General features: G+C 34.7%; 2 protein-coding genes across 2 annotated transcripts; both read left to right on the forward strand.

Annotated features, from left to right (window-relative positions):
• The first annotated feature begins 1309 nt into the window (after positions 1-1309).
• Positions 1310-5042, forward strand: LOC21391635 (methionine aminopeptidase 1D, chloroplastic/mitochondrial). Its single transcript, XM_010096074.2, has 10 exons — positions 1310-1510; positions 2088-2157; positions 2251-2479; positions 2627-2788; positions 2876-2917; positions 3310-3381; positions 3637-3716; positions 3861-3958; positions 4140-4187; positions 4555-5042. Exons 1-10 carry the CDS (start codon positions 1399-1401, stop codon positions 4698-4700), a joined length of 1059 nt encoding a protein of 352 aa, XP_010094376.2. The 5' UTR covers positions 1310-1398; the 3' UTR covers positions 4701-5042.
• A 3227-nt stretch (positions 5043-8269) lies between these two features.
• On the forward strand, positions 8270-13625 carry LOC21391636. The gene is made up of 12 exons (XM_010096075.2): positions 8270-8718; positions 9026-9127; positions 9333-9413; positions 9581-9690; positions 9783-9918; positions 10218-10316; positions 10665-10770; positions 10890-11311; positions 11435-11611; positions 11725-11922; positions 12196-12522; positions 13262-13625. Exons 1-12 carry the CDS (start codon positions 8416-8418, stop codon positions 13352-13354), a joined length of 2154 nt encoding a protein of 717 aa, XP_010094377.1. The 5' UTR covers positions 8270-8415; the 3' UTR covers positions 13355-13625.
• The last annotated feature ends 664 nt before the right edge of the window (positions 13626-14289 follow it).

Genomic DNA, 14289 nt, shown 5'->3' on the forward strand with positions numbered 1-14289 from the left:
AAATGTAAGGAATTTGAGAAATTCTGTAAACTTATATAATATTTGGATTTACTAGACTGTGGTTGATGTCTGCTGTAATGATTATTTACATGAGCATGTATGTACGATACTGTATGTCCTGTGTGGTGGAGCCCTGTGTGTCAGAGGCTCCGGGATTTTGTAATGTAATTTATTCATATTTTAATGCAGTTAAGTGTGGGGCCCGGTTGGGAATCTGTTTTATTAATCCCAAATCGAGCTCCACGTCACCCACCACGTTTGGGGGGCGTGACAAAATATTGTATGAATATATATAAAAAAAACTATTATGATAACAATAATAGAAGAAAACTTTATTTTATTCATATATGTCATAGGACATAGTATAAAAGACTATAAAGCCAAGATCAAGTATTTCGGTATGCTAAAATTTTCCCTTCTTGTTCCTTTGATCTCGATTTCAGCTACATTTGCTAGATAACCTTCACATCCTGACGCTTAATTTCTTTCATGGCATATATTAATGGTGCCCTAGCCCTTTTTCGAAATAAAATTTTCTTCCTCTTCTTTCTACACCTTTTTTCTCTCTCTTAATATTTTTTTCTCGCTCTCTCTCTAAGTGGAGAAATGAGCATGGTATAAATTTTTCTTTTAATCTCTTATTATTATATTTTACCTAGAAACTCTAGTAAAACTAGCAATTAAATTATACTTAAGATATGGATTTATAATGCCGATATTATGCTTAAAAATATGATATTATGCTTAATTTTATTATAAGATGATGATATCTTTAGGATTAAATTGTGAGAACTAAGAAATATTTGTATGAGGTTGTAATGCTAAATTAGAAGTAGAAATTTAGTTTCTCTAAGTAGAAATTCTGTTAGAATTAAGATTAGAAAGTTAAGGATTTTTAAGTAAAAATTCTATCAGGAATAAGATCAAGAGTTTTTACCAAAAGTTAGGAAATATTAAATTTGCTCTAAGTAATTTTATCATATTGAAATACTTAATCCTTATTATTTAACCATATGTACAAATATTTTTATGAAATATAATAAGATTATTTTCATACATATGTTTCTATTTTTTAAAAAAGATCAAATTATTTTGTATTTTTACTAAGTTCAGTAATAGTATTCGTCGAAGGAAATTTATTATATTAGATTAAAAGCCTTCCGCTGCAACTTTCGAGCGAAACGAACAAGTCCCTGACCGGATTCAATTAAATAAATAAATAATTTTTTTTGAAGAAAATAAATAAATAAATTTTATTATAGTAAAAAATTAAAGCGTAATTTGCCGATCCACTAAAAATTCATAGAACACCACCAAATGAAAAAAAAAAAAAAAAAAAAAAGAGAGAAAAAAGGATAAACAAAAAAAAAAAGCGAGAACGAGAGACACGAGAGACAGATGGTAAGCACAACAATGTCTGCGCAACCAAGGATCTTCTCGTCCCTCGTGGCCAACCGCTTCCTTCATTCGTCGCCGTCTCAGCCTCTGCGCCAACTCTTCCGCTACAACGGTGGTCCTCTCTTTCTCTCTCTACTCTCTCTCTCTATCTATATTTATATCTATAGATGAGGTATATAATACAATCGTTTTTTGCTTAATAAGATGGAACTTATTTTTAACCAAATTCAAGCTTTAGTAATCCTAAGAAATCTTTTTTTGTTGCTCGAATGGATGTTTGTTCGACTTCGAAAAGAGTAGATTTTTGTTACTGGACTAAATTTCAATGAAGCTATTTAAGTGGCTTAGGTGCTGGAGCTGAAATCTTTCCATTTCGAATCATATGAATTGTGTAAATTATGTTTTTATCGTCAATTACGAGTTGATTATTAATTTTCAAGGAGGAATTTTTTATCTCTTTTGTACCAAATGCTAGTTTGGAACCCAATTATAGATCTAGGTTTTGAATTGGAATGTGTTAAACTTATGCATTTTTTAATATTATATCATCAATTTAGTCGAATGAAGTGCCAATTATTGCTGTTAATTTCTATTGAAAAAATAATTTTTTTAATATTGATTTTTTAAAGCCTGAAAAGTGGAATGAACTAAGCATAATGGTTTTATCCATTCCAATATGTGAAAAACAGGAGAAAAGCATGTGTACATGCGGTTTTCGAGAACATCCTCTGGCTTGACGAATCTCTTATTTAATAGAAGGTAATTATGCTAATGCAACCGAATCTCGGGTCAAATGTAGAAAATGTGTAACAGGAATTGGAAAGCTGACAAATTCTCTGATTAAATTAGCAGAAATGTAGATGAATTGTCGAACACCAAGCGTAAGCATCTGAGGCCTGGAAAATTGTCACCTCGTCGACCTGTTCCGAGTAATATACCAAAGCCTCCTTATGTCGGATCCAGTAAACCTCCAGGCATTGCCAGTGGATCTGAAGTGCACGACGAGAAGGGGATTGAGTGCATGAGAGCTTCCGGAAGGCTTGCAGCACAGGTTCTAGAATATGCCGGGACTTTAGTCAAGGTGACATTTTTGTTCTATCTCGTGAATGTATTATACTTTGTAGCATAATGTCGTGTATTAGAATTGTGTAGTCTAGCTGTGATTGGCCTCCAGTTTGTTAGAGGTGGTGTTTCACATGAAAGTTTCAAGTGTTGCTTATATTGGCAGCCAGGCATAAAGACGGATGAAATTGATGAAGCTGTTCATCAGATGATTATTGATAGCAGGGCTTACCCTTCACCTCTGGGGTATGGTGGATTTCCAAAGAGTGTCTGCACATCAGTTAATGAATGCATATGCCATGGAATACCAGATTCTCGTGCTCTTGAGGTCCATTCTAATGGCATTCTCCAACTACTGTAGTTTATGTTGCTTTGTTCAAAAGATCATTATGATTGTAATGTCTTTGATTTGCAGGATGGTGACATAATCAATATTGACGTTACTGTCTACTTAAATGTAAGTATTTTTGTTTCTTTGGCAGCATAAATTTGATGAACTAAAATGGATTTCAAATTTTATACTTACGACATCTTGCATGTGCTATTTTGACCTTTCATTTTGGTTTCCACATTGGTCGTAATGCCCTACATAATAACCATACTAACAGCATTTCATCAAATGGTGCATTGCAAAAAATGTAACTTCAGAAAGTAGGTTGAATTGTGTTGTTGTACAATACGATGGATGGATAGTGTTTTTGATCAGCAATTTTTTTTAATAACTGTCCTGTGTAATTATCCAGACTCCAGTTGTTATCCCATCCCTCACTGTTGACTTGGGCGTATAAAATGACTTACCAAGTTTGAACGTTAGTGATGGTCACGCTTGCGTTTGATTGTAATTTGCAGGGGTATCATGGGGATACATCAGCTACTTTTTTTTGCGGTGATGTTGATGATGAGGCGAGAAAACTAGTTCAGGTAGGCGGTAGCTATCCCTACTTCAATCATTTGAGAGTTTGATAGACTCTTGGTAGCATCAATTCACACTAGTTATTTACATGTATGAATGTTCAATAATATCTAGAGCTTATTAGCACTATACAGTGAACAATAATTATTGTCAGTTTTGAAATTTTGGATAAGATGGGCTATATCTCCACCTGGTGTTCTTCTGGCATAGTCATGCTAACAAAAAAATCTTCTTTATTGGCCTTTTGGGTATAATTGCCATAGGTAACTAAAGAGTGTCTGGATAAAGCAATATCAATTTGTGCGCCAGGAGTAGAATTCAAGAAAATTGGCAGAACAATTCAGTAAGGCATCTCCTGTGTACTTTTTTCTTCATAATTTAAAATTCTCATAGTGTGCCTCTATGAGTCCCATGTATATTCACGCTTGCTTGTTTATGTCATTGTTGTTTTATACTAATTCGCAATTGCTGCTTTTCTCTCTATAAGTGACCATGCAGATAAATATGGTTATGGTGTCGTTCGACAGTTTGTTGGCCATGGGGTCGGACGTGTTTTTCATGCTGATCCAGTTGTTCTCCATTACAGTACGCATGCTAAGCTTTATTTTATCTTAATCAATCACTTGTACTTGGGTGAATTTTATGTCGTTCGTGCATGCACTTCCCCCACCCCCCCTCCCCCTTGTCAACCTAAAGGCATATTGCACTTTTAAATTAGGAGCTCAACATTCTTGGTTTTTGGACTAACATTACATGTTCCTTGTAGGGAACAATGATAGAGGACGCATGGTGTTGAATCAAACTTTCACAATTGGTAATGTATTATGTAACCTAATTGCCCGTCTACAATCATTCATGTGAATAGTGTTTGTTAATTATGAGCTTCTTTCTTAAAGAAAATAATTGAAATCTACTCCAGTCCAGAATCTATTGGCATTGATACAAATCAAAAAATATAACTTTAGGCTATGCTTGCATCTTGTAAGGTGTTGGCTCACTGCCACATTCTATGCGTTTATGCAAACAAAAATGCACTGGAGTCCCCATTATCGCAAGGGACAACGTGGGCTCTACCTAGCGATACTGGGGATTGTGATGCACCAAGCATTGCTTTAACATATATAGTTGGATAATTTTGCTGGTCTTTTCTTTTTCTCCTGTTAATTATTTTTCTTTTTCAGAGCCAATGCTAACAATAGGTAGCATAAATCCTGTAATATGGGACGACGATTGGACTGTTGTAACAGAAGATGGAAGCCTGTCGGCTCAGTTTGAGCACACTATATTGATAACTGAGACCGGAGCGGAGATAATGACCCAGTGTTGATAGTTGTGGTAGACTATTTCCATCGAACACCCAAATCTCCAATTCCTGGTAATTCGTCCTCCAAATTACGATTTGGATTTGCCTCTTGCAAATATTTATATATGCAAATTGGTTGAGGCGCTGTAAAATTTTGTTTCATTATTGCCATTGTTTCTGGTGATCTTGCCCAGGCCATGAATTGTGTATATCAAACTATGGTGTTCTAATTGGTTAGAATACACTTTGACTAGATAAGGCTTTTTCATATGATTGGTTTACACCAGATTGATTTTGTGTTCGGGTTTTTTCTCTTCGGTCGCTTTAATTCACAGCCACCTAGGAATGAATAAATTTCGAGGTTCAGAAAGACAACGTTCAAGAACATTGCACAATGAATGCAAACAAGCGTTATCTTTTCTGTTATTAGTTGATTGATTCATTCATCTTTGCCAGTGCGAGCATGATCTTCAAATGATATGTCGTATGTTTTTTATTTTGTTTTTTTGTTTTTTGTTTTGTTTTATTTTTCTCTGGATGTTTTTTAATTGAGGGAAGGAGACAAATATCTCTTACAATGCACGGGTTTGAATTTTACTCTTACTCTTCATTAATATATTTTTTAGTCAAATAATTATATTATAGTCAAAAGGGTGTTAATTAAGAGTAAGAGGTAAAACTTCAGAATTATACACTTTAAAAGTTCTATCTTTTTTTTTTTTTTTCCGTCCTTAATTTGTTTCATAACCGCTGCAGTCCTTTTTCTTAAGGCCATATTTCGTCTATCTTTTTTAATTTGTTTCTTAATGGAAACGTCGCATGACTTTTCTTTTAAACGAAGCACGACATGTCGTTGGGCATTTAAACGACGACTGTCTTTTCAACCGAAAACGACATAAGTTAAATGGACGTTTGCTGTACATTAAACATGACGTTTGGTTCATGGATTAGAATCATGAGATTAAAATCATTTTTGATTTACGTGTATTTTTTGTGAGAGAAAATACTGTAGCGAATCACAAATTATGATTCGAATCGGAGTACGAATCCTCCAACCAAACAACTCCGTCGCTTTTGGAGTTTTCTGTCGTTTCTATAAACATCATGTGCTTGTTCTTAAGAATTTGCTGTTGTTTATGATGGGACACGATTTGGCGCTTGTTGTTTAAATTAGAGTAGCCCTGTTTAACTCAATGGCCATGGGTTTAATATCATTTTTGTTTAAATTTTGCTCGTCTTATAGGATGGATAAAACACCACGATGTCGGCTTCTAATGATTGATATTTTTTTTGATGCATCATGGTAGCTTTTTATCCCAAAAAAAAAAAATCAATCATACATCATAATATTGATATATATATATATATATATATTATTGGTCTAATACAGATAGAGTTGCAAATCAATCATACATCATAATATTGATATATATATATATATATATATATTATTGGTCTAATACAGATAGAGTTGCAAGTTAGGATCGGGATAAACGGGCCGGTTTGAAGCCGCCATTATTGGCCTGGGCCCTGCTCGTCCTGTTCTTAAGGGTGCGTTTGGAATTGTTTCTAAAATGATTTTGTTTTCTGTATGAAAATAGAAATGAAAACGTTTTCATTTTGGAATTATTTCTTAAATGCGTTTGGTAGTTTTATTCAGAGATTGATTTCAGTTTTAAAAGAAACTGAAACTGTATTTGGTGGTGTAATTTTTGAAAATATGTAATAATATTATAAATTAATAATATATTGAATATATAATAATATTAAATATATTAAATAATAATATATTGAATATATAATAATATTAAATATATTAAATAATAATATATTGAATAAACATGAATTTTTACATGAAAACTGCAAGGGGGGGGGCGCAGTCGCAGAAGAGTGAAAAACGAGCGCAGATTTTCAGAGAAAAGGAAAATGGAGGAGAGAAAAGGAAAATACGAAAACGAGAATAAATTGTTTTTAGATTTTCAGAAAATGACAATAACGTTTTTATTTTTTATTTTTAGAAAATTTTACACCAAACGCGTTTTCTTGAAGCCTTTTCATTTTTCATTCTCGAAAACTGTGAAAAATGGAAACAAACAGACCCAAGGAAACCCTAGAGGGTAAAATTAGAATTGAAATTTTCTATTTTTGAAAGTAAAATGAGAATATGCTATACTTTGTTAATATTATTTGAAAATATCCTAATGCAGACGCCGGCTGGATGAGCGACGGTGGGCATTCTCCTGCGTCTTCTTCGGCTGGAGAAGAGAGAGAAGAAAAAAAAAACTGAAATCCGTTTTCAGAAAACGAAAACGTGAAAATGAAAACGCATTTTTTTCGTTTTCAGTTTTTCACAAAAAGACAAAAACGTTTTTGTTTTTGTTTTCTAACACAAACTTCGCCAAACGCGTTTTTCATTTATGTTTTCAATTTTTTGCTTCGAAAAACGTGAAAAATGAAAACAAAAACTGTAACAAACAGGCCCTAAATTTTTTGGACTTAGAACCAGGCTGGATCAACTCTCTCTCCTTTAGGGTCAGATCGGCCCAGTCCAAACGTCATAATTCTCTCTCTTTTAGGGTCAGATCGGCCCAGTCCAAACTTCATATTTTTAATGATTTTTCTGAAAATACCTTATAAAATTTGGAGTCATACCGGGCTGGTTTTAAATTTTTAGGCTCACCCGACCCTCTCTTTCTTTGGGTCAGTCAAACCCGACTAGACTCAAAATTTCTCTTTAGGCAGGGCGGCCTAAACTTATACCTCGAAATGCATATGTCATTCAAACAAAGAGGACTTTTTTTTATTTGAAAAAAAACAAACAAACAAAAAGGATTTTACGACTTACAAGTTAGGCTACCTAGGATCTAAACTCTCCATTTCAATATTAAAAGCAAGAGTGTGGATTGATCGTAAAACTTATGTCATTCATTGTGATTTGTAGCATGCGTAAACCGACTCCGTCTCGAAGTGTAGGGCTAATCGTCCCTCTATACTATTCCATAAAAACAGAAGAAAAAGTTAGAAATATGGTGTAATTTTTATTAATCATATCTAAATAGAGTAAAAAATTAAAATACTATACAACTAATAAAAATTAAAATTATTAGAATAATTATTTTTTAATTTTGTACCGTCATAAAAGTTAATCTATTTAGTTTATAGATTTAAACCTAAAGTTAAATTTATGTGAGAAAAAATATTATAGTAAAAGTAATTGAATTATGGTTTAAATTTTTTGATGAATAAAAAGTATGTTATTTTACTATTCTTAAGATATTTTAAAAATATAACATGTTATTTTACTATTCTTAAGACATTTAAAAAAAAATTGCTATATTTCAATTCTACTCTCCTAAATTCGCCATATAGCTATGTTCTACTATAAATAAATAAATAAAAACTTTGATTCATTAAAACAGAAGGTATGCTCCTTAAAAAAAAAATAATAATAATAATAGAAGGTGTGTAATTTTACTCCCTCGGTGACAATAGCAAATAGCAACTGAAAAAAATCTGCACGTGATGGACACCTGGCACTATATAAAACCAATCCATTTTTATTTTTATTTTTTATTTAATTTTTACCTCACATCGCCGCCTTTCTTGCCCGCAGAGGAGAAAAAAATCCGCCTCCCAATCCAACCCACGCCATATCGGATTCTCTTCTTCTTTCTTACCTTACCCAAAAAACTTTCCCGAGAAAATTAAAAGGAAAAAACCAGAAACTTCTTTAACATTAATGGACGCGACGACGCCCGTGAACTGGGAAGCACTCGACGCCCTGGTCATCGATTTCGCTAAATCTGAGAACTTGATCGAGGACTCCTTCGCGTCTTCTTCATCGCCGTCGTCCGTACATTCATCGCCTTCCTCATCTTCCTCCCCCTCTCTCTCCTCGTCTTCTTATCATTCCAGATTGATCATTCGCCAGATCAGACGGTCCTTGGAGTCCGGTGATGTCGACGCCGCTATCGATATCCTTCGCACCCACGCCCCTTTCATTCTCGATGATCACAGGCTTCTCTTCCGTCTACACAAGCAGGTTCGAGTTTCTATTATCTATTTAGTAGTATTTTGAATTTTCTGTCTGGATTCCGAGAAAATGCGGGAAAATTACGACAGTACAATTTCTTGTGCTAGATATCATTCTGCAAATGCTACTATTTTATTCATCCAATTCAGTTTTGATTTATTTGATTCGTTTCGAATAGAAATGATTCGCAAGTTGAGATTTTGTTCTATATGAATTTTCTCGACTTTTCCTAGAAACACTTCATTTTGGCTCAATTTATCTTTTTGCTTGATCACCGATGGTCTGATTGATTTTTGTTTCCCCAATTTTCGTGTAGAAATTTATTGAACTCTTGAGAAGAGGAACTTTAGAGGATCGTGACTCTGCAATTAATTGCTTGAGGACTTCTCTTGCTCCTTGTGCTCTTGATGCATACCCGGTAATTTCCATGTCCTATTTGTATAGAATTGAATTTGATTGACAATGAAGAACTGAGCCTACAAACCAAGTTCATCAGAATTACTACGAAATCTGCTTCTTTATTTATTTTGTATTCCTAAAGTTATTTTTTTGTTGAAGAGAAGTTGGTTTCAATGACCTCTATTTATTCTGTATTCTGAGAGATTTCTTTAACTTTATTTAAGGAAGCATACGAGGAATTCAAGCACGTTCTGCTTGCCTTTATATATGACAAAGCGGACCAGAGTTCTCCAGTTGCAAATGAGGTGGGATTTTAAATGTCACTTTTACATATACTGCAAATAGCCGTGGCTCTATGAATTTTAATATTCACTTCAATTTATGCTTTGCCAATATGTAATTGTGCTTCTTTCATTTTTCAAAAGTTTTCTTGGTCACTTGTACGACTTAGCACTTTTAGCTGTATTTTCAGTGGTCTGAAAGGAGGAGGTTCGACATTGCTGGCCTATTATCCACTGTATTAAGAGCTCATTTACATGCATATGATCCTGTATTTTCAATGACATTAAGATATTTGATAAGGTCCGCATACTTTCACCGAGTTTTATTTTGTTATGATGTGCTAGGTTCATTGCAGTTGTGTTAAATCTTGTTTTCCTTTTGCATACATGTAGCATACACAAGGGATTTTGCTTTCGTCAAGGAATATCGTCACCCATATCAGATCTTCCTGAAAGGTTGCTCCTTGAGGAGCGTGACCCTCCTGCAACACCCCAGGAGACGTTGTATGAAGCACCTCCCTTTGATGAGGTAAGAATTCCATAACATATGCTGATGTCAGTCATCATAACAGCGTTATTCTAAATGCTTCTATTTGCTTAATTAGGCCATTGGGTGGTAAGAAAATTCTCAGGGAATGGACTATGTCTCTTATGCATTTCAGTTTTGCATGTTTTCGAGCTTATAGCCTAATATCTTACATCCTTAGGACCTTATCATAAGCGTTGTATACTTGCTTATGTTTAGGTCATTGGGTGTTGATGAATTCTCTTTAGAGAATGAGTATGCCTCTTATGCATTTCAGTTTTGCATGCGTGTTTTAAAACCAGGTGGACATTCAAGCACTTGCACATGCTGTAGAGCTTACGAGACAAGGGGCAGTTGATAGCTTAAGATTTGCAAAGGGTGACTTATTTCAGGCATTTCAGGTTATTGAATGCTTATCAATGTACTCTTTATTTCATTACTTCTACGTAGTGTTTTTTTTCCCCCTCTATCTCCTTGAGACTTAGTTTCAATTACATCCAATTTCAGAAAAGTTAATTACTTCCACCAACATCCACCCATGAACACTCACACACCCTGCTTTAAAAATATAGGAATTCAGTAAAAACCATTATTTTCCTTTTTATTATCAACTTCAAATGAAACCTCTTCCAAATAACTCTTCAATTATTGCTGATTGACGTACTTTGTTTATTTGTATTAAGATGGCGTATTTGTGTGTTAACTAGTTATTTATGGAAGTATTCTGAACCAGAATTTATATTTTGCAGAATGAATTATGTCGGATGAACTTGGATGTCTCCATGCTTGATGAGCTTGTACGTGAATATTGTGTTTATAGGGGCATTGTGGATTCTGTTTTTGCCTCCCCTTCTGGTGAATTAATCTTTTCCTTGATATTTGTTATTGATTGAAAAAACTTACTCTTCTTTGTTGCAATTCTAGTTGAATTCTGTTTATCTTCAATGCATTTGATTATGTTGCCTTCACATCAGGAATTCAAACCCTTTCCAAACAGTTGAAAGTCGATCATCCAGTGCTTGGGTCTAGCTCATCAAGAGATCTCTCTCTCGAAGTGGATTGTGGTGCCAGCAAAAATTCAGATGCTGACTCTTCCATTAGTAATGCTCACGTGGGTGGTTCACCTGAAAAGAATGTTGATGTGACTAGCATGCAAGGAATTGATGTTGAACTACGATATGCATTTGAGCCAACAACCATTCATGAAGACTGTAGCACCAGTGGATCTCATCAACCTGAAAATCTGAGAATTCAACAAAGAAGTAGAATCAGTGCTGGAGAAAGGAGTAAGCGTAAGCGATGGAGGGGGAGAAATGACGATGTAGGTTTTACTCCTACCACTTCTGTAGATGAATCTAGTAAGCAAGATCTTAGCACGAGTAACACGGAACGTCAGGTAATTGTTTGGATATTTATGGAGTAGCCTTGGCAATTATACTAGACTATCACATGCTAATTGTATTGCTTATGTTGTTGCTAGTTTCTCATGGAGTTTTTTTTTTTATTATTTTGTTAATAGGTTTTAGACAGGCATCCCATCCTAGATATTAAGAATAGGGAGGATAGATATGAGATTATTCTGGGGATGAAGGAACTGGCTAGTAGAGGAATGGCAGCAGAGGTTGTGGACGAAGTTAATGCCCTAGATCCAAACTTTTTTGTGCAAAATCCTATTTTTTTGTTCCAGCTTAAGCAGGTATGCAGATTTTCTATTGCCAATGTTTCCTTGTGGATACATTCATGAATGTCTTTCATTTTTATTTTGTTTTCTACAGAATCATTTTAATTCGTTTATTTTACGGAATTTAGGTTGAATTCCTAAAGTTGGTGAGTTCTGGGGATTATTCTGGTGGTCTGAGGGTTGCATGCTCTCACTTAGGTCCTTTAGCTGCTAGTGATCCCTCTTTACTGAAACCTTTGAAGGAGACTTTATTGGCACTGCTCCAGCCTAATGAAGAGGCAGTTGGAAAGGGCCTGCCTTTACATGCTCTTGCAAGTTCACTCCAAGTATGTTATATTGCTAGCTGACGCACTCTGGATGACGGTCATTGCTAATCCAATATTTTAATAGTTTTTCTTGTTTAAAGCTCTTTCTGCCCATAAAGAGAATTGTTCTGAAGCACGCCTTTTCTTTCTTTGTACTTTTTTCCGGTACTGAAATTTACACTTGAATAATTTCAGATTGCTTTCGTTTTTGGAAGATTTTAATTTTTCTTTTTACACACACACATACACACATATATATTCAATTATGTTAAACACGTACTTTATCTTTGACAGGTTGCAATTGGTAAGAGGCTTGGGATCGAAGAACCCCAGCTTATGAAGATAATTAGAACCACCCTTAACTCACATAATGAGTGGTTTAAGCTTCAAATGTGCAAAGATCGGTTTGAAAGTCTCTTGCAGATTGATTCCTTGAAAGAAGCTAATCCTTCTTTGCTTACTAGTATAACTACATCAAAGATGAATACGGACAGATCTTCGAATGGATCTCCCCAGGCCACTTTATCTTCTAGCAGCAGGATGTCAGAAGATGGTAGCAGTCCCACTCAAACGTCATCTAGAGATGTTATATGTGATGAAAATGCAATACTAAAAGTAATGGTGAGTTTTCCATGTCTTAATACCTGTACATTCTTGGATTAATTTTGCTTCTGCAACCTATTTGGGCTCTGGAAATATGCTTCTTCAACTTATCATGCTTTCTGTAGAATGTGATCTGATTTATCCTGTAGAAACTTCTAAAATTAGTTCTTAGGGTCTGACCAAGGTGTACTCATTTAAGTGCTACTGCATATCATGTATGTTTCATTCCGAAACTTTCTTCCAAGATAATTTACCCGTGTTAAAGCATTCATTGGAGAGCTTTTATCTGTGTAAACCATAGGTCTGCCACCTTATGGGTTAATGAATAACGATACTTAGCCGAGATGACCTCATTGGATCTTGTTGTGGTATCCCAGTCGGAAACGTTGTGCCTTCTTTCAGCACATAGCATTTAGTAGGAGTTCATTCACTTTTTCCTCTTTCTTGGCCATACTATAATGACGACATGTACAAACGAATCCATATCTGCTGCCCCATTTTCCTGTCCCCTCAATTATATGTTGACAGCTCGTTTAATTGTTCAAGTTTTTTTAGCATTTAGTATTTATTATATGGCTACATTTTTAAATTTAGACGGTGTGGCAAAATCAAATTTGCAGGACAGCAGATTTGGACTCACCAAGGGTCCCTTCCTTAAAGAAAATGATATAATAATAGTAAATACACATTGCTTTTACGTAAGGTTGATTCCTGAAAGATTTTAAGTTGAGTAAAATGCTCTTTTTGATGGATACAGGAATTTCTCGCATTGCCGAGGGCTGATGCCATCCATCTCCTCGCTCAGTACAATGGGAACGCTGAGACAGTCATTCAGCAAATATTTGCTTAGTTTGAATTGTCTGAAATGCCCCAACGGTTTGCTTATATATTTATCATCACCGTTTTTTTTTTTTTCCTCCTTTTTCCTTTACGGGGTTGGTAGTTGTTGATTCAATTTATGCGTTGTACTTTTACCTTGTATATATAGAGGTAGGTTCAAAGGGTAAGCCCGGTATAGTGGGAGGTTCGGGCAATACTTGTATTGTTGTTTGTACAATATCAGAGGTTTTTCCTTTGTCTCTGGAAAAGCAATAATTAATAAAAATGGAATTATTGGATTGATTCAAGTTAATCATAGGATACCCAGGTAGAACGTAGAAACCCATACTCATTTATTCAGGAAAATGTAGATAGGAAGCAGATTTCTTGATAACAAAGTGTTTGGAAAAGAATGACAACCTTTCATTGATAACAACTCATATATATACAAGATGCAAGAATTTAAAAATACTAATCTCCTTAACATAAGGAATCAATTGAATTATAACTGATTACGGAATCAAGTTTTAAATTAAAGTCTTTGTCGTCAGGCCAATCAATGTCAGAAAAAGCATGAGTGAGAATGGTGAATCCCGATAACTTCCCCACTGAGAAAATAATTGAGTGATCCAAGATCCTTCATAGAAAATCTCTAAGCTAGTAGTTACACAAATTTTGGATCATTTCCTCATTATAATTACATGTAATGATAATGCCATCAACGTAAATAAACAAGAAGATGAGACAGAAATGAATGGCCACCTGTGTTGTAAACAAAGAGAGATGTGTCTGCATGAGAATTCACAAAATCAAAAGTGACTCAAATGTTGCGTGTGCGGGCGCTTTTTGAGTTCTTTCTGCTTTGTCAACGTCGTCGGTGTAATTTTTCAAAAATATTCCCTACAATTCTTTTATGATGTTATTGTCCCGAAAGATGTCATTCGGCTTGCTTCCTGTCGTTTTCCA

This window comes from Morus notabilis, unplaced genomic scaffold (genome assembly GCF_000414095.1).
Source record: "Morus notabilis unplaced genomic scaffold, ASM41409v2 Scaffold123, whole genome shotgun sequence".
Taxonomy (NCBI): Eukaryota; Viridiplantae; Streptophyta; class Magnoliopsida; order Rosales; family Moraceae; genus Morus; species Morus notabilis.